The 25,269-nt window shown below is 33.9% G+C and overlaps 1 protein-coding gene across 2 annotated transcripts in view; it reads left to right on the top strand.

The window, feature by feature from the left end:
• The first annotated feature begins 2,469 nt into the window (after positions 1–2,469).
• LOC123554777 (uncharacterized) overlaps positions 2,470–25,269 on the top strand; it is a 28,995-nt gene continuing 6,195 nt past the window's right edge. The window contains exons 1-13 of one of the 2 annotated variants that reach the window (XM_053547736.1): positions 2,470–2,591; positions 3,426–3,532; positions 3,952–3,980; positions 9,867–10,052; positions 10,553–10,889; positions 11,291–11,340; positions 11,613–11,696; positions 13,477–13,599; positions 14,617–14,742; positions 15,433–15,510; positions 16,004–16,131; positions 16,773–16,859; positions 18,816–18,905. In XM_053547736.1, coding sequence (XP_053403711.1) covers positions 2,544–2,591; positions 3,426–3,532; positions 3,952–3,980; positions 9,867–10,052; positions 10,553–10,889; positions 11,291–11,340; positions 11,613–11,696; positions 13,477–13,599; positions 14,617–14,742; positions 15,433–15,510; positions 16,004–16,131; positions 16,773–16,859; positions 18,816–18,905 — 1,473 coding nt within the window. In that variant the 5' untranslated portion in view covers positions 2,470–2,543. Of the gene's footprint in view, positions 2,592–2,656; positions 2,788–3,425; positions 3,533–3,951; positions 3,981–9,866; positions 10,053–10,552; positions 10,890–11,290; positions 11,341–11,612; positions 11,697–13,476; positions 13,600–14,616; positions 14,743–15,432; positions 15,511–16,003; positions 16,132–16,772; positions 16,860–18,815; positions 18,906–25,269 lie in introns of those variants that run through there. The other variant, XM_053547737.1, reaches the window with a different exon arrangement.

A 25,269-nucleotide genomic window follows, 5' to 3' on the forward strand; every position in this document is an offset into this window, starting at 1 on the left:
GGCACGGCTCAAATGTTAATGGTCTGTACTTCCTCCCTCTCCATTAGAACTGCAAAGTGCTGGCTAGTCTGCGGCTCTTAGTTTGCGATTCGAACTACGAACTGCAAACTGGTCTGCAGTTCTCAGTTCGCAATTTGTAGTTCAAAATTCGAATTGCGAACTGCAAACTGGTCTGCAGTTCGCAGTTCACGATTCGAATTGCGAACTGCAAACTGGTCTGTGGTTCGCAGTTCGTGTTTCCAATTGCAAACTGCAAACTGGTCTGCAGTTCTCAGGTCGCAGTTCGCAATTCGTAGTTCATAATTCGAATTGCGAACAGCAAACTGGTCTGCAGTTCGCAGTTCACGATTCGAATTGCGAACTGCACACTGGTCATATGCTGGTCATTGCCTTCAAGTTGTAAAGGCCAGCGCTTAAGAAATTGACAATAACTTGTGACAATCCGGACAGTCAGATAGACAGAATACAATGCACCTCCCTTGAATTGTCTGTGGAGACTTATAATAAGAGGACCTTGATGGCCCTAAGTCACTCATCATAGTTTCACAATGGAAAGGGTAGCATGTGTGGCAGAGAGTCATGAAGGAGTCATGTCTGTACTTTGTACTTTGGCCTGCAGATTCAGCGGAAGTATACCATATAGCCAGAAAGGGAAATATAGCCTTGTATTTCACTAGAAAAGATGGCTTTTATAATTTTGGTAATAGTTCATCCAAAGAAAATACTTTTGAATGGTTTTAAAATTTGGACAGTTTCTGATGTTTCGACTATGTATGTAAATAGGGAAAATTTACCACTGGCTCTGAAGGCCATGTTTTGTACGAATCGGACTAATTTACAATTCTTGGTTCATGGTAATCTAACGAACCATGTCTGTGTAAAATCTAATTTAAAATCTGGCCATCAGGCGAGAAGATCCTTCAAGTTATCATTATGTACATACAGGAAAAAGTGATCGCGCCCTCTAGCGGCCATATTTTGGCGAATCTAAGGAACTTAACAACACCAATAGAGGGTCAAAATTAGCAAACATTTTATTTGAAGTTTTGTTATTGTCTTGCGGCCATGTCTTTTGACCAATCGGATAATTTAAATACACTTGATGGAAATTCCCCCATGAAACATTTCTGTGTAATACTTTTGAATTTAATACAGTTTCTTGAAAACATTATTTCAAGTAAAATATATTTTAATAAAACGTAACCGTTGAAAAGCTTAAGCCGCTCCATTATTTAGAAAACTTTCAATAAAATCATACCCGGAAATAGATATTTTTATACGCACAACCGAGATAAAATTTCACAATTTTCACTCTAGACTAACAATGTTCTAGGTAAACGTTTACGAAATGATCAACCGCTGCATTGTTTCAAAACCTAAGTAAAAACATTCCATAAGAAAAGATATTATAACATCATGACAGTAAACGGGTTCGACTTTAAGCCATTCAATAGTTACATCTGGCCATACTTCGCTGTAGACGGTTCCTTATAATGGGTGTAAATGTCTTTACATTGAAATATGTAAATAACATGTCACAACATATATCAACTCCCGGCATAGGTTCATTCTGTTTTATTTTCCGTAATATAAAAAGTCTAAAACTTAATAGCGATGAAATTAGCACTCGTGATAAAATAAAGATAAAATAATACAAAGTTTGCACAAATAATAATTCACGCGCTCTGTAAAGAAATACAAACTACAATGTTGAGATATTTCTAAATATTCCTTACCACACCGACTGGTGAATTAATTGAAGTAATCGAAAGAATTCTACATGATTTTAATTAAGTTTTCTCTGCATTTTACCGGCTTACTCGTAAGAGTACATTAACTACTCTGAGGGCAGAAGGAATTTGGCAGTAAAAAGTACTAAGAGATTAAAAAGAACACCAGTTTATTTCTTTCTCTCATTCTATCTCTCATTCATACCCATAAAACAAACCAAGAAGATTGGTCATACATGACAAGAATTTACAAAGACTGTGCGGGTGCTATATTTTCTCTGGTTTTTTTAATTATATACTATTATACAGTCATTAGAAGTTAATAATTTGTCACTGTTATGATCTGGCTAGAGATTCATTGTGCAGTACAGTCAAACCTGTCTATAAAGACCACCCTTGGGAGAGCCAAAATGTGGTCTTTTTTGGGAGCTGGTCTTTATTCACAGGTTAAGATACACTGTAAATGTTAAAATAGGAAACAAAACATGTGGTCTTTAGAGCAAGGTGGTCTCTGTTCGGAGGTGGTCTTTAACACAGGTTTGACTGTATATCATAAACACAGACATTGTGAGACTGTGAACATTTTGTTATAATAGATGCAAACGTACTGTCCCAATTATAGACGGAATTCATTTGTTAATATGATGATCCATAAGGCATATTCAAATTGACTGGTAAACATATTCAAGTTCACGTAGTAAAGACATAATTATCAATTGCATTCTTTTGACTACGGAAGTAATAATTCAGTAACACAATACGGAAAACAGAAACTGACTCACGTCAAAAAGTGCCTGTTCTAAAATTTCGTAAATGTGCAGTTTAAAGGTCACGGTTGATGATTTCCAGGAAATATTATATGTATTATATTACGATTAATATTCTGTTTTCTGATATAATTTCCTTAAGTAAAATAATTTGATGTTAAACATTTTTCTTATCTCATTTTATTATTGTGATTTTACGGTTATTCTGTTAAAGGTAATAATGTGAGTTGTCATAGGAAATTTATTACATGTATAGTGAAGGACTTGATTGATGTATTCTTAATCCTAAGGTAAATCTTTTATTGCAATATATAGTAAAAATGTAAAAAGATGTAGCTATGTAGTAAAAATGTACATGAAAACGCATGTAAAAAATCTAAATTTATTTCTAAAATTGTTTTTAATTTCTTATTTCTCAATAAATACAACTCAACTTAGTTATAGTTCAAAATTTTCACTAACTGAAACATGCCACTATTAACACGTAGTTATGTTTAAATACATTTTGCGTTAAGTATGATGTTTTTGAAACTTTCATGTGATATTTCAAAGCAAAACGGGTAAGTTGTATAAACTTTATGACAGTCTTATACTTCATTGTAAACAGTTTTGACCGGCAATAATTTCGGTATTGATCTATTAAAAATACTGGCGATTTTATACGAAAATGAGAACAAGAGAACGAATAGTAAACAGAAGAAAAACAAATTTACACAAAGTATGTATTGCAAAATAAAAAAAATGATGCGAACCGTAAAAAGAATAACTATACAGTGATCACATAGCCATCCACTCATCTCTGAGGCTGTGCCAACAAGCCAACTATTATCTACCTTCGTACATTTTGTTTTAAACGAGATGGCTAATGAGTGTTTATTTACATACATGTTCTGCTAAAAATATAAAAAAAATCCGGTTTAATTTGTAGGTGACAGAAGTTCAGTCCTCATTTAGTGAGATACACACGACTGATAAATACATGTTGAAGCAGCTCATTCAGCCAATGCTGACTGGAGGACAACACAGCTGTTCCTGGTATAGTATTTTTCACTATTTTTTCCCACAGAAATCGGTATATTAGACTGCAAGATTATTTTTTTTATAGTTTCGTGTATGTAAATGTCTCCTAGTCATGAAGTGAGCCTTTTGGTACAAGAAACATATCTGATTTGACACGTTTTTTCCTGCAAATCAGTAACATACACATATACATAATAACGACTTATTTCCGCTTTATTATCTGGCATGTCAGGAAGTAAAGGTATATGCACATAAAGAGTATAATTATACAAAGAAAACGTTTTCCCAGCAAGTCGTATATAGAACCCATCCTTTATCTATAACTAGTATATATTATGTTATATTATCATAAATATATATTCTATAACTAATGGTACTGCCTTGAATCAAAATCGCTATGATTATCAAAGTAATTACAAGGGTTTCATTTTCAGCTATCATGCAGCAGAACAATTCCGAAAAGGTAAGGGAGACGACAACGTTTTATACCTACATTCATTAGTATTTTGTATATCATTTAATCTATGAGACATAGAACGCAACCAAGACAAATGATAGCAGATACGGGTCGGCTGAGTTTTTTTTATTAGAGAAAGTGAAATGTGTAACACCTCTCACACGTCCCTCCACTATCGCCTTAATGAGACGCACCACAGATAAACAGTATCCCATTGTGTTTTCATGATGGAAATTATACATTATTAGCATAAAACAATTATCTATTCATTTTCAAAGATTGGCAGTGACATTGAGGAGGCCAGGACAAGTTGTTTACTATCTAAACGTTTTATTAAATTAATCAGAGTATGAGAGTTTATGTCAAATGTTTAATTTAAGTTCAGACATCTTTTTTTTCTACAGTGTAAGATGTTTATTCAGCTGTGTTGTTTTTTTCAAAGTTTGAAATATACTGAAAAAAAAAACCTTGAAAGAATCAATGGATAAATTTATGAAAATACAATAATTCAGTAAAGGCCTAAAATCGTCCAATTGTCATTTTGTAGTAAACTTGCATTATCATAATGATAAACACACAGTTCATGTTGGGGATAATAGTATGTCACTAGGTTGGGATGGGTCTTTAAGCGGACTGTATTATGACTTCATTATCCCATGAGTACAAAATAAGTACGAGGCGACATTTTCCGCAAATCACGTGGTAAATATTAGTAATAATAGACTCTTCCACGCATTAGATACTACATGTATTCGATAAGACAGATCAGTGAAACCGACTATAGTAATAAAGGACCCTAATAGACATTTGCGAATTAAGACGAGTTAGAATGTTAACACTTAGGACGATTGATATTTCAAGGGGTCATCTCAACATAATCTAATTATATTAAGTGTGGTAGGAAAACGATTATTATGCCAGCATTTTGCGGTGGATGATATAGATTTGGCTTTGTCTGTGTTATTATTAAATTATGCTGAAATGACCCCGTTAAATATCGATCATCTTAGGTGTTCACACTCAAAATGCCTACTAATGGCTAACTCGAATGCTCATGAGGGTGTGTAAATGTTGAGTTCTGCTCAACCCGGGGCTAGAGGGCGTGGAAGGTAGCATGCATTTCCACTACCGTCCATGAACAGGCTCAATCAAACCGAGCCTGCAACATTTTCGTTTTTGTCGTGTTGAGCGACCTGTGAAGTTTCTACTTTTCTCTTTTTTATTATCACAGCAGCGTTGTTTGTGCCGTGTGGCGGCCGTAAAAAGTCTCCCCGTACATTCAATCAGGGTTGTTATATTTCGATCTTCTCAGATCGTTCAGCACGACTTTTATGTCGTGTTATTGGTACCGTTTAGTTTCTCAACATGACCATTTCGGCCTGGGTGGTTCCAATACTCCCGCTTTCATAGCCTTGGGTATTGTTAAATCACCCCTTGGATATGGTGCCTGCTTTTTAATTTTGTCTTTTGACAGTTCCTGTGATACGCAGGCTCCATAACCTCAGATCCCCTTCCTAAATTCCAGTTTGTTTAGTTCTGCCCATTGTTTTCTCGTTTAGGGCAAACCCTTTACTTTATCTGGGGACCAAACGCCGCTCTTCATGGAATTACAGGTGGAATAGCACTTTGTAATTTTTTTAGAACCTGCATATGATTTTGATATCATATTAAAGTAGAAGTTATCCCCGGCATGAAAGTGTAACTGTTTTCTTGGTTATTAGTGAAACTTTTTAGCTATGACGTCGCAAACATTACCATGCACGTCTGTTTTGGCGCCACGTTAAAAAGCGATAAAAATCGGTTTATTTTCTCTCATTTGTTTATTTTTCAATTTACGGCAATGAAATTTACATCTTTATGTGTGTTATACAAAGGTCTACGGCGCTGGATGGTATTTGTCACTTTTGTTTTCAAAACGATGAAAAAAAAATGAAGAAAAACGACATTCTCAAAATTTTAGTTTTATTGAAAAAATAGCACACCCGTTTAATTAACGGGAAAACGGCTCGAAATTTTTTTGCCAAAATTTTATATATTCAAGTTAAAATTATGTTTAATAAAACTTCAAAAAATTGAGAACTTTTACCATCTAGTATTTTTTTTAATCACTGATTTTGTCCCCTATCCGACGAACAAAAAATGACGTCAAAGTGCGTTCTTACATACAACGTGGGTATGGTTTCGTAAGAATATTCTATATACATGTACTTAAGAAGGCATGTATGCACTGAATATTCCGCTATAAATGTACTTCATTTTTCTCAATTCTTAATTGTTTTATAATAAAAATATTTCATGAAAGAATTTTGTTTGATCTGGCAAAAAATTGCCGTCATGTAGGCAATCAAAGTCATTTGAAAATATACCAATTTTTCATTTTTTACGAAAAGAAAATTGTTTAAAAATTTTAATAGCTGAAGAATGTAAAAGCTGAAGAACGTTAAAGAAGGATCTCGAGCCCGCCCGCTTCACTCAATAGTGAGAGCGCAGATCTGCGGATCGCGGGTTCGTGAGTTTGAGCCCTGAGCGAGGTACGTTCTCCGTGACGATATGATAACAGACAGTGTCTGAAACCATTTGTCCTCTACCTCTGGTTTATGAGGGGAAATTGGCAGTTACTTAGCGGAGAACATGTTTGTACTGGTACAGAATCCAGGAAGACTGGTTTGGTCAACTGCCCGCCGTTACATAACTGAAATACTGCTGAAAAACTCAAGACAAACAATTAAAAGAAGAATCTCATGACTACAGTGAGGTCACACGAACATGTGACATAACAGATTCAATCAAGTGTAGTGATAAAGACAATGTCTTACAGGAATACTTTTCCGCAGGCGGTAAATATGTTTTTTTTTTCTAAAATGTAGTAGTGTTTGACAATACCTTGTTTTCCTTTAAAATTATAAAACTTTGCAGTGATAGGTGTTGGAATGTAGATGTTTAGATTTTATACATGTACTTTTACCTTTGCTAGTAACTTAAGTAACAGTTCGTGCTTTATTTTGTTGAGAATCAGAGACGTTGCAGTTTTGATAATTTCAGTTTCAGTTCACGCTTATTATTACATTGATAAATAAAATTCAGACGTATGCGTACATTTGTGATTAAAAACTTTTTCAAGCGATGTTAATATATACTATGGTGGTATGTTTAGAACATGCATCTATGTTTTTAAAAAGATTAATTTTTTTCGCGCGCATGACATCTTATCTCGTGGTCACGACATCTTATCTTGTGCTCTCGACAACTTATCTCGTGTGCAAGAAATATTATCTGGAGCGCACGACATTTTGGCATTTTAAAACTAGCATGGCGCACCGGCCTTCCGCAGTCTCATTACTACACTACTATAAACGAAACCCACTTCCAAAATGATAAAAATGGAATTACTAAATAATAAATTATAAAATATTTAAAATATTAGGCGCTGTGCCATTCAGTTATTTCGCCTATCTGAACATCACCACCACTCCTACCGCCCCCGCCCCCACAACCAACAAAAAAAAAAAGATATTAATAGAAAAAGAAACGTCGTATCAAGTTGGCCTTCCGGAATAACGAAATACGATTGAATTAATCAAAGTTGCGATAAAAAGTGGTGATAATTATGATATATTTCTCTGTCCCCAACGAAATATTCGATATACTCTATCCCCACTTACCTGACCCCTATCCACCCCACATCCTGAACAGATCATCGGTGAGTCCAACAGTGACACGATGTGACTTTTGAATAACAAAATTTTTCATGTCATATAGATGCAGGGAAATATTCATGCATGAGTGCATGCAAGCGTATGTACGTGCGTGCGCGCGTGCGTGCGTGCGTCCGTCTGTCCGGTTAATCTTTGTCCAGATATTAACTTCATCGTATATTTTGAAAATATTCTATGCTTTACTCAGTGAGATCGATTCTCGCGAGCAAACACAGGACCTCTATCTGTGAGGTAAATGTAACACTTGACTGAGGGGGTTAGACAAAGGTTGTGCTCACAAAAATCATCACACTGCATTTAGCATTTTCCCAATGTGGAGCAACAAAAATTAAACAGACGAATGTTGAGAATGACGTCGCACTGACACAGTTTTAATCATATAGCGGCTTTTCAGCTTTTGATGATGGCGGAGACCCTATGTTCCCGTTTGTGCATTATTCAAGGGAAGAGCGCAGTAGATTATATGCGCGCACGAGATGAAATGTCGAACACACAAGGCAAGATGTCATGCGCTCGATATAGGACGTCGTGGGCTCGAGATAAGATGATTTAATCTAAAATAAATGTCTTTTTCCTAAACATAACATCGCATAATACAGTGCTGGTATCCTTAAAATATTAACACTGTAAAGTTCGATCTTGTTTGTAGGGGTTTTCGTATGAAGAATAAAGACATTAAAAGTATGTCAACATTCAAATTATTTGCAACAATTATTTGCAACTTTTTTTTTCCAACAGGATGAAATGCTTAAATTTGCACATTGTCGTGACCGTGAGCAGGGCATACGCGCAATATTAACTGACAAGGTCGGAAAAAGTGCTAGTGTAACTAACATGTCAAAAATAATGAACTCGTTGTCATCATATTTAGATAGGAAATGAAAATGTACTTTAGCAAATGCAATTTTAGTGTACGTTTCAGCGCTATTGTAAGTGCGCATATACGAGTAGCATTTCATTTCTAAGTTTCGTATTTTTTTAAACTCCCAAGTTGTTGAAATTCAGAATACGACAGCTTGTGCAATTTCATTGTACACGCTTAAAATGCACTTGTAAAACATAAATCTGTATGTGTAGCGGGCAAAAAGATGGAATTTATTTTTAAAAATTATGCAAGTTTTTTTTTTAACATCCATAGAAGTTCACTGCACGTACATCTAACAGTTTGGGATCGCATCGATATTGCGCGGAACAACCTATATCGAATGTTTAATCAAATGCAATTATTCTATAAGACTATGTGTCTTTCATTCTTATCCTTTCCTACTTATCTTGTTCAAACTATGATGTATGTATTTAATTTGTATATGTATTACTGGGAATAAAATATGTTTAAACTAAATTCAATAATAATTTTTCCCAACTGTTATAAAAATGAGTTAATGCAGATACTGCTTGTGTTCTTTTCATTCAATATTCAACATTTTTCTCTTACGTTCAGTGGTTTATTCCTGTTATTAGATGGGTTTTTTTTTCAGTAAAAAATGTTCTGAATAGAAAATAGAATAGAATTCTTTTATTACCTCCACACAGGAAGAGTGCGTAATATGTTATACATGCAAATAAACATTTAACATAAAGTATTTTCTAAAAAGAAAAATACATAAAACAAAAATACTTAAAGCTTGATACTTTGCTATTTCTGTCATATGCACATACAAACAAAGCGCAAGTGAAAACGTATTGTATCTGTTCATCCATATTATTCTATTGACGCAAGATGAATTAGATAGAGTTTATGCGTTATATTTTGACGTCACATTTTACTGACGGATATGTTTAATAAACCATTAATTAAAAAATAACTGGGTGGTAAAAGTACTTATTTTTTCAATATTTCGTCAAACATAAGTTTATCTTAAAAATATAAAAATTTGGCAAAAATATTTCAAGCCATTTTTCTGTTTAATAGACAAGTGTGCCATTTTTTCTAAAAATCTAAAAAATTGAGAATGTCATTTTTCTTCATTTTTTTCATAATTTTGAAAACAGAAGTGACAAATACTGTCTAGCGCCGTAGACCCTTGTATAACACACATAAAGATGTAAGTTTCATTGCTGTAAATAGAAAAATAAACAAATGAGAGAAAATAAACCGATTTTTTATCGCTTTTTAACGTGGCGCCAAAACAGACGTGACAAACATAACCGATTATGATATTATTTAAAACCATAGATATTACGGTGCTGCACTTACAATGTAAGGACCTGGAAAATAAAATCGCAGAAAAGGAACAAATTCGATTAAAGTTACATAATGAAGCCAGATATCTGCTGGAGAGACTGCATAGAATAGAAACAGTATTGTTACAGAAGGAACCAGAAATCAAAGAAGTTATTCACATGAAATTTGAACCAAAAGGCAAGTTTTAAAACTGCTAGTAGAATCTTTATTCATTTATTTTATATCAAAATGGGCAAAGGGCCGTAGTAATAATTGCATTTCGAATCAACTTCAGCTTCATACATACAGTTTTTAATTCAAATACTAATTATATATGATACAATAAGTCGTATATGTATATCATTTCTTAGACAAAGTGTGTTTATAATATTTATACATCTACTAAAATATCTCTGGACAACCAGATTTAATATACCTCAGGTAAACATCTAAAATATATTAAACTTAAGATGGATATACATGTATATATAAGTGTTAATGATCAGAATTAAAGTTTTCAAACAAATCTGTAAAGACCAAAACTTGATTGATCACTCACAGGAAGGTTATATTGTCTTTTAAAACATGTATTTTGATATGTCAGCGGCTTCAAAAATGTAAATTTAGAATGAAATCATTCCCTTTCTTTCCTGAATTTACTTTCAACATCAATCTCTTAAATGTCGTCGTTTCAAAAGATGTCGCACGACACAAACATACCGACACGGAAGCAAATGCAGGAGAAGGTCTTGTTGATGAAAACAAACAAGAAAATGAAAATAGTGTTCAAATTACTGGACCAGAAGAAAAAGAGAAAATTACACAAGGTCCTTGGGCTGGACCCTTACTGAGAAACACATATATCAGTAAATACTCACAATCAGGAAGAAGTAGAGTATCAGATTTGGAAGACATATCAAAAGTTGAAGATATATCAATGGCAAAACATGTTCTGAAAAATGAAAGTGACAAGAAAGGTATCGTAGGCAGATCTGACAAAGATAATGGTAGAGACAGCAAACATACAGGTAAAAGGTAACTATTTTCTTAATATTATTTTATTTCTTCCAAAAGTAATGTTCCAAATAATGAAATTTCTATTGATTATGTTTTTATATTATAAATGATACTACAGAGTGCAGTATTTACCATTTTACTTTATGTAAAGTGTCTTCGTTTGCGTTCATTCACCATGTTCATACAGGATACTGGAAGAACGTAACTAGCTATAATTACCATATTGAATCATGTATCATCCGAATTTCAATATAACCACCAGGAGTGGGCGAGCTTCACGAATGTTCATAAATAAAATAACTCAGGACAGTTTATTTGCTTCAAACAATATGCTGGTGATTTCTTCTTGTTTTATGGACAGGTGAAAAGTCTTCGCTAAAGAATGTGTTATGGAAATAAAATTTTGTTTTTGTTTTTAGCCGTGGTGCAGTTATCAAACCAAATTTTATGAAACCACAACAACAAAAAGGTATGCAATATGGTTGCAACACTGTAGTTTTTATCTGTCCTTCGGTAGCTATAACAGTTCTATCAAGTTTGTTTTGTTATTTAATTTAAACGAGGAAATAAATACTTTTGAAAAATCATCTCTTGTTTCCCCTTATGTTATTGTTATCAAATGTCAAGAACCAAAGTTGTTCTGAAACTGATAACACTAACTTCCTTGCTGATATTGTATTTTTGTAAAACAATACCCTTTTAAATTACCTAAACTTTGAACCGACTTTTTGCATTTTGTAGCGACAGTTGTGAAACAAGAGGTAGAATTGGTGTACGATGGTAGAACACACTGGCGGTCTATTTTCCAAATGGAACTTGACAGAAGTAGGTTTTGTTTTTAAAGCTCGCACATTTCCCTATATATTTCAGAAGCAGTGATATCATAATACCCAAAGTGGTGCTTTTGGGTACCATTCATAATGGCTTACACTACGACTGTATATCCTTAAATTCGATTTTCATAGGAGAAACAAACGGGCAAATAGACTAAAACTAATAGAATAAAACAAATTTCTGACAAAAAAAGTTTATTTATTTTCAATCAGTGAATTATTGGAATATTGCGATGAAATGTATTTGGAAAGTTCACAATAAAAATATCAAATATATTTTTACTGAAATTTGGTTAAATGCATGTAAGATAAGAAGTAATTCACCCATGAACACCATACCTTTAATGGACATTCGCGGCTACGCAACTCGTAAAATATTGCATCTGATGTTCGATCCTCTTTGCTATGTTGTCATTAACAGATTAGATATAAACAGTTGTCGTTGTTATACTTTTGCATTTGCTTCTTTATAACATTCTCAAACAAATATTCCTTAATAAGTTCAACACTTACTAACAATTTTCAGAAATAACATAAATATGAATATAAATATTTGATCAAATCTTGTCCTAATATTTCATACGTACGGGTCAACGACCGACACACTTTTAATGGTATTAACAGCCTTAAAAACATTTAATTACCCAAGTAACAATTGTTATACCTCTAATTCATGAGTCATGTTCCCGGTTCATATGATTTCGCACAACTGCCGTTCTACTGTTTGCGATTAGACGGTCCCTGTCACGTGATTAGATTATGACGTAACGGGGCAAAGTCAGCGACATAAAACGAAATGACGCTCTCTACTTGGAACTTGTCTTTAGGTCAGAGACCACCAATTGAAAAAAGTACAGGGAACTTACTGGGAATGAGGTAAGTGTATACCTGGGAATAAGGTAACGTCTGTGCGTTCTGATTGGTCAGTCATGTAAACAAACCCAGGAAGTGATTATTTTTTCAAAATTGATATTTTTTCACTGCATTCACAGTATTTTATTATACATTTTGACAAAATTTGCTACATTTTATGTGTATTGAAAGAAAGTTTTATCAAACGAATTTCTCCCGCCATGTCAATGATGTAAACAGGGGGTCATCTCATTCACACGAAAATTACTTAGATAAAGTATCACTATTCATACGTTTTTCGTCCGATATTTTGGTAGAACTAAAATAGTTCTTGAAAAACTTGTAATTAGATATACATGTTTCGATGTATGGAAGGCCGTACACGCCATAATGTTACAATGTAAGTCTATGGGAAAACAATTGGTGGTCTCTAACCTATGCATGAATATTCGGAGAATTACGTGTTACTTTCAGCAGTGAATGCATTTAAACAAATATATTAATAAGACAAGCGTTACAATATCTTATCTCTAATAACTATACTTGAAAACGAGGTAAAATTAAGTAGGATTACGAGGCGCTCCATAAAGATAGAAAATGTTGGACTTTCATTCTGACACAAACACTGGCAATAGCCTAATATATAATATCTACCTACCAACTAGAATATTAAAATTCAAAACGACAATACTTGTATTTACTTTAACAATGAAAAAAGATGCTTATGAATGAAAACAAATATCAAAGTCTGCGTAAATGCTGACCAACAATTAAATTAAGGACCAACGTCCTGGTACCTGTTATTTTTTAGTATTTTCTATTTCATTTTATTTCAAAGTTGTGATATCATTTACTTACATGTCTTTTGTTCTTATTGCTCTTTGCATTTGTATCCTAATCATAATACTTACACAATGTAGATCGTGCAATATTTCAATCTCTGACGGGTGTTCTCACAATGATTTGCTTGGACATATCAGAAAGTATGACTGAGTCAAACGCTTGGACAGAAGCATATACCTTCTTGTCTGAGTATTTGTCAGGTAAATATTCTATGTTCCTCACCACGCAAATTTGAATGGGGCATACTTCTTTGGACTATTATGTCTGTTACTGTTTGTTTGTTTTGGGTTTAACGCCGTTTTTCAACAGCATTTCAGTCACGGCGGGCAGTTAACCTATTAGTAACCAGTGTTCCTGGATTCTGTGCCAGTACAAACCTGTTCTCCGCAAGTAACTGCCAACTTCCCCACATTATTTATCAGAGGTGTAGGACGAATGATTTCAGACACAATGTCTTTTATCAAATCGTCACGGAAATCATATGACCTGCCCGTTGATCGAACTCGCGACCCCGCGATCCGTAGACCAACGTTCTCCCTACTGAGCCAAGCGGACGGTCATGTCTGTGCATTAATTATTTGGTCGGGTGAATACACTCTTCATACCGGCTACTGGTACTGAAATAATGCAGCAAAAGTAGCTTTTAATATACATGTACAAGCATTTATACAAAAGATTGCATCACTTTGCCGCTCTTACGAAATTGGTATGTCGTCATAATATCACAAATTGCCGCAGTCCGTATCTGCAAACTTTGAAATTTAACAGATAATGCACAAAATCCGTTTTGAACTATTAAACTAACTCATACGATACATTAAAAGACGAACACAAATTCTCAGTAAAATGTTTTATAAACCTATTAGTTTTTGCGACTATATATAAGCTCTTACTTTTTATCATTAATTTCATACTGTATGTAAATTCGTTCCGTCTTAATGTATTTTTACAACTGTGCGTAATTGCTTATACGCCATTGTAAAGACATAGAAAAAAACGACAACATTAAGATGTACCAATACAGCATTAAAGTCTAATACAAATTACATATTTAAGAGAAAATATACAAATTATAGGAATGCACTTGTACTTGCACTGTTTTAACCTTGCAGATATATAAATGATAGATTTGATTTTAGAAGAACATACATATTGGTTTTCTAAGACGCTACCGAGTGCTAAAAATGCCGTTTCAAAGAAAGAGTCGCTTATTTCAGGCCTAGAAAAGATGTCTAAATCCCACGATTTGAAAACTGAGTACGTTGCATTGATAACATTCGGGCATGACACGAAGATTCAGATGGGATACACAGATCGTTACGATGACGTGCGAAGGCGACTTGGTACCAGATTTTTAATATCATTTATTCAACTTCTTATACTACGAGGCCCTCGTGATTCACTCATTCGCTTGTACTATTCAACTTATATAACCTATTATATTTAAAAATAAGTCGAGATATCTCTTAACTGACATTAGTTATCACTAATTTAGTACAAAATTTATTCTTCTTGCTGGTATTTGTTTACTCTGTAATGAAAATATACATTATCTTGTGTATCAAGATGTTGATATATGGTTTCTTTGTAATAATAGTACATTGATATTGAAATATGGTTACTGTAAATCATTAGCCTGTGCATCAAGATGACAACAAGATCATTTGGCTACTGTCCGGCTATATATGGGTGCGTTGCGGTAAGTAAGCAGCCTAGTCAGCTTTTGTTCTACTTGGCTGTGCTCTATACTTCCAAGGAATCTTTTTCACAGATTTTATTTTCACACGAAATTAAATTAAAGTCCTGATGAATAGGATTCAAACCAACAACTGTGAATTGAAATAACTGACCAAACTTACTCGGCCAGGAACGTCAATGCTTCTAGGAGACGTTCGTGTAGTCATTAGACATACTTTTTCGGCTTGTATTTTTGTGAAATACCATTCAGTCTTATTTTTCTTACAAACGATCAGAAAATAATGATTCAAATTTAACAACGTTTCTTTTTTCTTTGTTTTCGAAATGACTTCTAGATGATATAAATCTTGGTGGACCTACTCAGATGTATGGTGGAGTTATGTTGACTCTTGCAAAATCATTATGTACTGCACGTATGTATATATATATATTCATTTGAAAACGTCTATGTAGAGAACAGGGAAATAAATGGTAAAGATCAAAATAAGGCCGTAATTTATGACGCTTCCTTAATACTGCCCATGACATTGTTTCTGAGAAAATCTATGTTATTATAAAACAGATTTCGACAAGGTCTCGACATGATATTCATCATAACTTATGATCGCGCTATATAGATCTTAATAATCTCTTTGATCTCATTTATTGTATTCTTTGGTTTGGTTGCTCGTGTTTAACAAAAATGTCTGTCGTTTAAGATTGTTTAAATATTTTGCGACTTACATAAAACGTTGCAGATAATTCGTCCTGTACTATCGTGCAATTGATACATTTATCTTTGCCTTTACTCAAATACCATTTGACTTATATATTAAGAGCTCTCATGGTTAGCAGGCGAGTACATGCCAAAAGGCGAGTTTTCCTGTCTCATTGAAATTGTGACAACTTGACAACCTAACATTCCAGGTCATGTCGAGAGAGTTGGTAATGGCATCCCTGTTTTTTCCAAGATCATCATAGTGACAGATGGTAGACCAACAGAATCTGACTTAATTGCTGGTCCCGATGTTGCAGACACAAGTAAAGTGGACGAGGTAAAATAATAGAAAGCTTCCGTTTCGGAATGGACTTGACACCTCAAAAGAAACCTGCGATTTAAGCTTGTGCAAGTACGATAACACTCTCTATCTGAAGTAGCACGCTATTTAACTCTTTTCTTACAACCTGTAAAACCTCGTACTTGTTCTTATCTGTGTTCAGAGAATTATGATAATTTAGTTTCTCATACATGTATGTTCAGTGTTAGTAGGTATTTCTATTTTTTCCAAAACATTATATACATAGATGCAGGTAATACTGATTGTATCAAAGTTGTGTAAGTTTCGGTTTATGTTGATTAAGTTAATGGTTTCCTATGTATCTTATTTTTGCTTTTTACTATTAAAAATAGGTGTAAAGCAGCTACTTCACTAGTCGACGAGTGAAGTAAATCTTATATGATAAGTAATCACTTGATTTCTAATATCTTTTAAAAGAGAGCGATAGCGCAGTGGAGTAAATTGTTGGCTTGTCCCTGTTGTAGTAACCCTATTAGTACAAATAACCATACATTCCTATACCATACCAGTACATAAGTACTTGTCCTTTCTGGGATGTCTCATTATATTTCGAAATTACTGAACTAAAATCAAGAAGTTAAAAACTAAATTGAATTATCTTTTTTTCTAATTAACAGACAAAAGCATATATATTACAAGAAATGGAAAATTTTCAGAGGGCACAAAAAGATGTATATTTTGTTGCGGTTGGCAATCCAGACCTGGTATGTATGTCAGGATAATTTGTATGTGTCAGAGGGTGAGAAAAATGTGCAACCAGATCGGGACTCGAACCCGTGGCCTCGGAATACCGTTCCGATGCTCTACCGACCCTCTACTTGGCCGCCTACACACTTCCTCCCCGTTTTAATATTCAAGTTCTATACCGTGACATATTTCCCGACCATTTTTGAAATTCGTCCTCGAATTTCAGCGGGTACATATATAAGCAATTACAGGCGTCGTAGACAAACCAGTGTGATGCCGTCACGGTCACACGTTGGGCGCCAAATGTCACAGGGTGAGAAAAATGTGTAGCCAGACCGAGACTTGAACCCGGGGCCTCGGAATACCGTTCCGATGCTCTACCGACCGAGCTACCCGGCCGCCTACACACTTTCTCCCCGTTTTAATATTCAAGTTCTATACCGTGACATATGTTTGATATATTGATAACGTTACACAAAAGTACAGATAGTGCTTGACACCCTTTTCATGCTATAATTGCTAAAATGATTGTGGAATTGCTGTTAATAATAGGATTTGGGTCATTTGTGGCTGATTTGGGTTCATTATATGGATAGCTGGATCCCAGCATCACACATTATATCATATACAATAGTTAAAGGGAACCAGATATTTGATAGAGCAAGTACTCGTTGTAAAATACTATGTATAAATTTGGACCAATCTGAAACAAGTTCTATAAATAGCACAAATCAAAGCTCACGTCTGCTAAGGTATGAATAGGTAGATGGAGGACAGAGAGCTCATTCTGTATCCAACGATCGAAGAAGGCACATCCAGGATTGAACTGATAATTTATCCCAGTACCTTGATAAGGAAGTTATTGCAACTACCATGTCAGGGCGGATGAATTTTTTAAATGAAGACGTTTGAAGTTCATAAACTACAGAAGAGTTGCAGAATTTCAAGACGGTTTCGAGCTATAGGGACAGCGCATAGCAGTTTTACCTTAACGGTAGTTGAATGCTATAGACGATAGCAAATATAGGCTGAGCATTGGAAAGCTGAGACAGAGACCCAGTGTTTGGTAATCTACTGAGATAGTAGGAGAGTTCCACTTTATAGACGGTTCAGCGTTATTGGCGAAGAACAGCCAAGGCATCGAGGGTATACCTATATGGTAGTTGAATGCTACATATGATAGCATATAGGGGCTGAGCATCCAAGAGTAAGGGCAACCATATAGAGTTGCAGACAGAGGCCGAGCATCTATGCGATAGGACTCGTATGTTATTGATTCAAAGTCATTGTCTGACGGCAACTTCAACAAAAAGACCAGTCAAGTATAGAGTCTCCAGTCTATAGGAGTTAGAGCTAATTATTATTAATTGAAGGTTGTTAGTTTGAAACATTAAGTGATTTGCCTGATCCTTGAAATTAACTAGCTCATAATTGAAATCATTTAGGCAAGATATCCAGAGGAAAATTTATGTATGAGATATTTGGTCTAACCAGCTGTACGTTTTAACAAAGGACATTCTATATCGTTTGTCAGCTAGTCTAAGACATAGTCACCTTAGCGATTGGACCCATTTCATTGTTCAAGATACTAAAGTCGTATGGTCATATAAATATATATGGTCATATAAGTCCCTGGGTCATATAAATCGTATCCTTACAATGTATTTGTCAGAAAATGAGTTTTCTCCATTTTCGTCCTAATATTATACATTTTAAAGCTAATAACCGAATGCATCTCAGCATACGTAATGTTTATAGGTTCTCACCGTTTCTATATGAACTATGCAACATGTCCTATGCTAAGGTAAGTTTGTGAATAAAAGGCATCCCTCAATTTGTACTCATTTTTGCAGAGGAGGGAATGTGAATGTTGTAAATTCATTATTTTAAATTTACGTGATATTGATTATTTCAAAATTAGTGATAAGCGTCTAGAACTATATAGTAAATAATTAAAGTATTCTTCACATAAGGATTTTGTCAATACAATGGCCACTTGTTCTGGAGGAATGCTTCTAGACTACAGACACGGAAAACGATTTTCAAGAAGGCACTATTTGGCTGTAAGTAATCTCATTTTATTTCATTAACTTGTTGTTCGTATATTTAAAAAATAAGGAATATTATTATAGCGCATTAGTTAAATTCAATGCGTTCAGAGGTAGTGCACTGTGTCATGAAGTATATAAAACTAGACAAGAGATATACGTCTAATGATATGAAATACTGGTTATTTGTTTAACGTTATGTTCTTTATAGTTATATGTCATAGTTATATGCCCATAGTTACATGTCTTTATGTCACGTTCTTGATGCCATGAAGTGCATACTAATAGCCCATGGTTATATGTCTAACTTTATGTTCTCTATGTCATGAAGTGCTTAAGGCCAGCCCATGGTTATATGTCAAATGATATGTTCCTGATATCATAATCATTAATCGTAATCAGTTACATTTTTTCCATGTAATCAAAATTAATTAAATTCTTTTTTCATGTCAATGTATTCATAATAAGTATGCATGGTAAGCAATCGTTATCTACCTATTACTTTTCGATTACATATCCAAGTGCTCTAAGATATTGAATGTATCTTAAAGTTTGATCATGTACTTAATTGATCGTAATAGTTATCTTAATGATGTAAAAGTTTTTTTTTTGTTTTTCATAGATACTTGTATTGACAAACAATTACAAATGCCAGTTTGATAAATTGTCGACGTTTGATTGAAAATTATAAAACAATATTTATAAATATGGTTGCAATACCTTGTGTAAACGTCCTCATAAAATCAGGAACAAACGCGAAATTGATTGTTTTCAATTGTACTATAGGATTCAAAACATTTCGAGATTAGCAGCCTTCCGTAAAAATTTTACAGGTAAAAGCTAAAAGTTATCTAGAGGGTTTCAGTAGCAATGTAAATTGAAAATTTCAACATAGTTGGTTTTGTTATAATTGAGATACAAGCGTTTTAACACACCACACTCGTATACACTGGTGTTATTTTATCGTAAACATGGAGACTCAAGATAGAAAGGAAATTAGGTCCTACATACATATGCGTTGTTCTCGGAATATACTAGGCCAGCAGATTATGCAAGAACTTAAATTGTTTATGGTGATTCTTCGCTATCCGAAGCCACCGTTTATAGGTAGGTAAGGATGTTTGATAAGGGAGAATCTAGGGTCCAAAATATACCTGGTGTTTGGCGCCCTAAAACGTCGGCGACCTCTCATATAGTAGGGTGACTTTCAGGGCAAAAATGGACATGGGGTGGTCACAAAAGTATAACAAAGGATGTTATATACCAAAATGTTGGCAAATGTCTTAAGTTTATGATTCTGGCAAATATAAATTTCTCATGCTAGTGCGGGCCGCGAAATCCAAGATTGCTTCCAAGATGGCTACCATTTTTGACAGATATTATCAAATTAATCTTAGAATATTGTTTTTCTTTAAAATATGATAAACAGCTTATATTTCATATTATATATTAAAAAAGGCTAAAAATGAATAATAACTGAAGAAAAAATGCTAAAAAAATTTCAAGGTCAAGGCTAAATTCAAGGTCAAACCTGAAAATTAGTATTTTTTTTACGTCTTTTAGGTACACATTATTGCCTGTATTTTAATTCAATTGGAAAAATGCGTTATTTATTGTCATTTGAAGAAACACTAACAAGTATGCTATAATACATTAATAGCAGAAATTTAGCAAAATGATTACAAAAGGAAAATCCAAGATGGTGTCCAAGATGGCCGACATTAACTTTAAAAGCAAAATAATTACTATTTAGTTCATATGGTTCTCAGTGTCTCCATGGTCAAAGCATTTTAGTTGAAACTTCAAAAGGGTGAACATATTTTAAACTGTCGACAAGACTGATTATAAGAAAGTAAAAGATCAAGGTCAAATTCAAGGTCAGATCTCGAATGAGTCTTTTTCACTGTGAGTTCTATGCTTCAAAAGGATCTTTTCACAGATTTTCTTGAATACAATAAGTAATATCTATAATATGCTTATAGCAAGTGAATACATGTAACTGTTTACCATTGTTATTGTTGAAAGCAACATAAAAAAGAGTGATATACTGTGTTAATAACAAAAATGTACTAGAACATTCTACAGGAAAATCTAAGATGGCGTCCAAGATGGCTAACATTTTTTTTAAACTTTTAAGGAGATATTAAAGTAAAGTAAAATATGTTGTTTTTTTTTACATTCATTAACTCTCAAATATTTTAGTAAATGTAAATAGTATTTGCAAATGGGTAGAATTATTATTAAAATTGCCATTAATAATTGTAAGAAAGTTATAGGTCAAAGCCAAATTCAAGGTCAAACTTTTAAATAGTTCTGGCTTCCAAACTTAACTAACGCTATTTTTATATTCTGATGGTCGCGCCCATTAAGAGATCCAAAACAGCGTATAACATCTCTGAAGCTGAAATGTTTTAGCTTACTTCTAAATTGTCAGTATTAAGTTAAAATTTGAATTTTCTCGTGAAAAGTCACGAGGTCTTTTCCTATTAGATTGTATTTTATATGTAACAATCTTGCAAATTTCATTTATTATAGCGATTTTCCCCATATCAACATGTTATTGATGTGTTTACTTGATATACATTTAGCATTTACACAAAATATGGAAAAACAGAACAGACCCTTTCCAAATACATGTACCATTGTTCTTGTGCACTGTAAAACTGATCTAGATCCATGTCCATAGAAGACACTGGTGACTCAACTCCCTGTCACTGTATGGTCATGTAACTTAAGAAATAATATATCCCAAACAGCAATTTGTCATTAAATAAAATTACCGTTTTGGGTTCAGATGCAAAGGACTGCGCCCTCGTGGTATAATAATACGCATTTAAACGAAAATTAATGATGTTATTCAACAGAAAATCACGGTTTGAAACATATCATTTTGATTTCAACACGAAATGTAGGATTATTATGTACATTATTGACGACATATATCAGATATGGCTCTGTTTTGTGTGGTTTTCTTTCCCCACACGCCGCTATGACGTTTGATGCTATGGTGTAATAATTGTGGTGTACAAACTGATTTCTTCCATAATAACACACAGTTTTCAGACCCATCTATATAATAGGAAAGCAAGTCTGGTCGTGTTTGAACTGTTGGCATTGCAAGGCTAAAATTTCATATTACTTTGGGTTGATGCGGGAGTTGTTGTTGGGGGTGTGGGTAGAGAGGGTAAACGGATTTGGACGGACAGACAAAAGTAAATCTAATGGCACCCAAATTATTGGGAGTGCAGGAGCATAAAATCTTGGTCTTGAAAAGTGTGTTATCATGATATTAATGACTCCCTTTATGAAGCACTGCAAATCGTGATTTTGGAAGCAATATAGTATCCCCCCTCCCTCTCCACTCTTTACAGCCTCTGGATACATTTAACGAGATAAGACCTGAATCTTTTTATCTTTTTTGTTTTGTCATTTCCTACTTTTTTTCTTTGTAATGGATTTACCTTTGTCTTTGCGTCTGTCCTAAAAGTTAGTTTCACATGTATCTCGAAACATTTTTAATCTAACATCTTGAAATCTTAAAGAAGTATTGTATAGCATATATTGGTATAGTATATTTGTGCACCTGAGGTAAAGTTTGGTATTTTACTCTTGCTGATCTGACGAATAACAATTAACTCAGTCAAAATATTCATAAAGGGTCTTAAAGTTTTGTGTTGCATATATATCTAAAATGTGTTTGACATAAAGTCTTAAAGGAATCTTATTTAGTATGTGGAGTTTTGTTTGATATTTCACTCTAACAGACCAGAGTTATGGCCCTTAACATTGTTTTGTCAAAAATATGCATAAAAGGCATATAAACTTTTGTCACACATATTTCAAAATTATTTGACCTTTTATTTAAAACTTTACAGGAATGTTGTGAAGCTGTGCACCTTGGGTTTTATTTAGGATATAAACTCTCAGAAAAACAATTGTTTACTCTTTCAGTTTCTTAAAAATCTTGTGTTTCTTGGTGATGTTTTGTAGAATGCATACTCCCTCCACCTGATGATGTGCTCCTGAACATCCAACACAAGGCAGTATGAAAGCCCATCCAGTCTTGCATGTTCAACAAGTACCATATTATCATATAGTGATATTACCATATAGTGAAAACTAGTGAGGGTATGGACATAATCTCACTTTATTTGTTATTTTGTAGTAACAGACAGCCAAGGCAGCGCTTAAAGTTTTGGAAGTTAGTTGACAGACTAAAATGTGTATAGATATTTAAATAATCTGATTAGTTATTTCCAGAGCAGTGCTGTCGGAGAGATAGAAGAGATAGGTTGCATAGTATAATAATGGAATACTTGTTCACAATCAAATTTGTTATTAGAAAGAAATGGAGCAAAATTGAGTTTCTGGGACAACAAAACCAAGTTGGTCTTTAGGAAAAAATATTATGTCAGTATCTTACCCATTTGAATATACACTGTTACTAATAAAACACAATTCTTGAGAAGCAAAAGCAGACAATCTAAGTCATTTTCAGGTTAGTGTCAAATGTATCAAATGGCTTCACGCCCAGACAAAACAAATTTTAGCGACCTTCATATTTTATTGGCAAAGCAAAACTTTCTTCTAAAGTTCAAACTTTCATTTATATACTGGTTTAAGGCCTATAAATAGATGCACACATGCTTACTGTTTTTACTGCATGACATTTGAGTGATTATGACTATCATACAATTTTGCAATGCACTTTATTTTCCAACTAACTTACACACAACATTATCATTTTGGAGTATCCATTACTTTCAACAAAATACCAAATCCGAAAAATGTTCACCATGTTTTAAAAATGTTCTGACACTTCATTTATTTCATAATAGACAAAAACCCATACAATACTTTTAAAAAATCTAGTAATATATCAAGCACACGTTATAGCCTCGCCAGCCCCCTAGATAAATTGTTTTTTGCCAACCTTTGAATTTACTCTGAGGTCTGTAACTTACTGATTAACATAACATTATTAGAAAGAGGGATTTTCATATTATATACCTACTATAATAGGGATCAAGTGAAAAAGAAACACAATAAATTTAGATGTTCTTGCTGAATGGCATAAACAACCCGTAATTAATCTGTAAAATAGTCCTGAACACTAACAGAAATTTTAGCAAAAACGTTAAACAAGAGGGCCCTGAAGGCCCTGTATCGCTCACCTGAAGAAAGTAGGTCAGTAGGTCACATTCGTGGTCAATGAATTCAGTTTTAAGGTCGGTGTGCAAAACTGTACATGTCATCCAAATTTCAAGGCTGTGTCTTTAAAAACAAAAACGTAGGTCAGTAGGTCACATTCCACATGACCCAGATTCAAACTTGATCTAAAGATCATCAAGGTTAACATTCTGACCATGTTTCATGAAGATAAAGTCATAAATGTGGCCTTTGAGTGTTAAAAAGCTTTTCCTTTGATTTGACCTGGTGACCTAATTTTTGACCCCACCAGACCCAGATCTAATCTTGACCTAATGATCATCAAAATTAACATTCTGACCAAGTTTCATTAAGATATAGTCATAAATGTGGCCTATAGAGTGTTAACTAGCTTTTCCTTGACTTGACCTGGTGACCTTGTTTCTGACTCCACTTGACCTAGATTTGAACTTGAACTAAAGATCATCACGTTTAACATTCTGAGCATGCTTCATGAAGATACAGTCATAAATGTGGCATCCAGAATGTTAAGAAGCTTTTCTTTTGATTTGACCTGGTGACCCAGTTTTTAACCTCACATGACCCAGATTCAAACTTGACCTAAAGGTCATCAAGATTAACATTCTGACAAAGTTTCATTAAGATATAATGATAAATGTGGCCTCTATAGGGTTAACAATTTTTTCCTATGATAACCTAGTTTTTGACCCCAGATGACCTAATATCAAACTCATCCAAGATTGTTTTGAGAGTAACATTCTGATCAAGTTTCATTAAGATTGGGACAAAATTGTGACCTCTAGAGTGTTAACAGTCAAATTGTTAACGACGACGACGACGGAAGATTGACGACTGACGACGACGGACACAGGGCGATCACAAAAGCTCACATTTGAGCACTTCGTGCTCAGGTGAGCTAAAAATGATTGATTAAAGGTTTCATTTTGGCATTTTACCTGTAATCTTCTCAAAATTCTAAATTAACTCTAATTATTTAACAAATGAAAATAGTTATCTGTATGTCTTTTATTAATTACATAACACAGTTATGTTATTTCAGTGCTATGATATAACACAATTCATCAAATTACTATGAAGATACTGAAAAACATATGTATCTAACATACTAACAAGAATGATGTCAACCTTGTATGACACATGATAACTGAAAACGTTTGTTAGAATGCTTGATAGGATAAAGTATAAATTG

This window comes from Mercenaria mercenaria, chromosome 7, assembly GCF_021730395.1.
Source record: "Mercenaria mercenaria strain notata chromosome 7, MADL_Memer_1, whole genome shotgun sequence".
Lineage (NCBI taxonomy): Eukaryota > Metazoa > Mollusca > Bivalvia > Venerida > Veneridae > Mercenaria > Mercenaria mercenaria.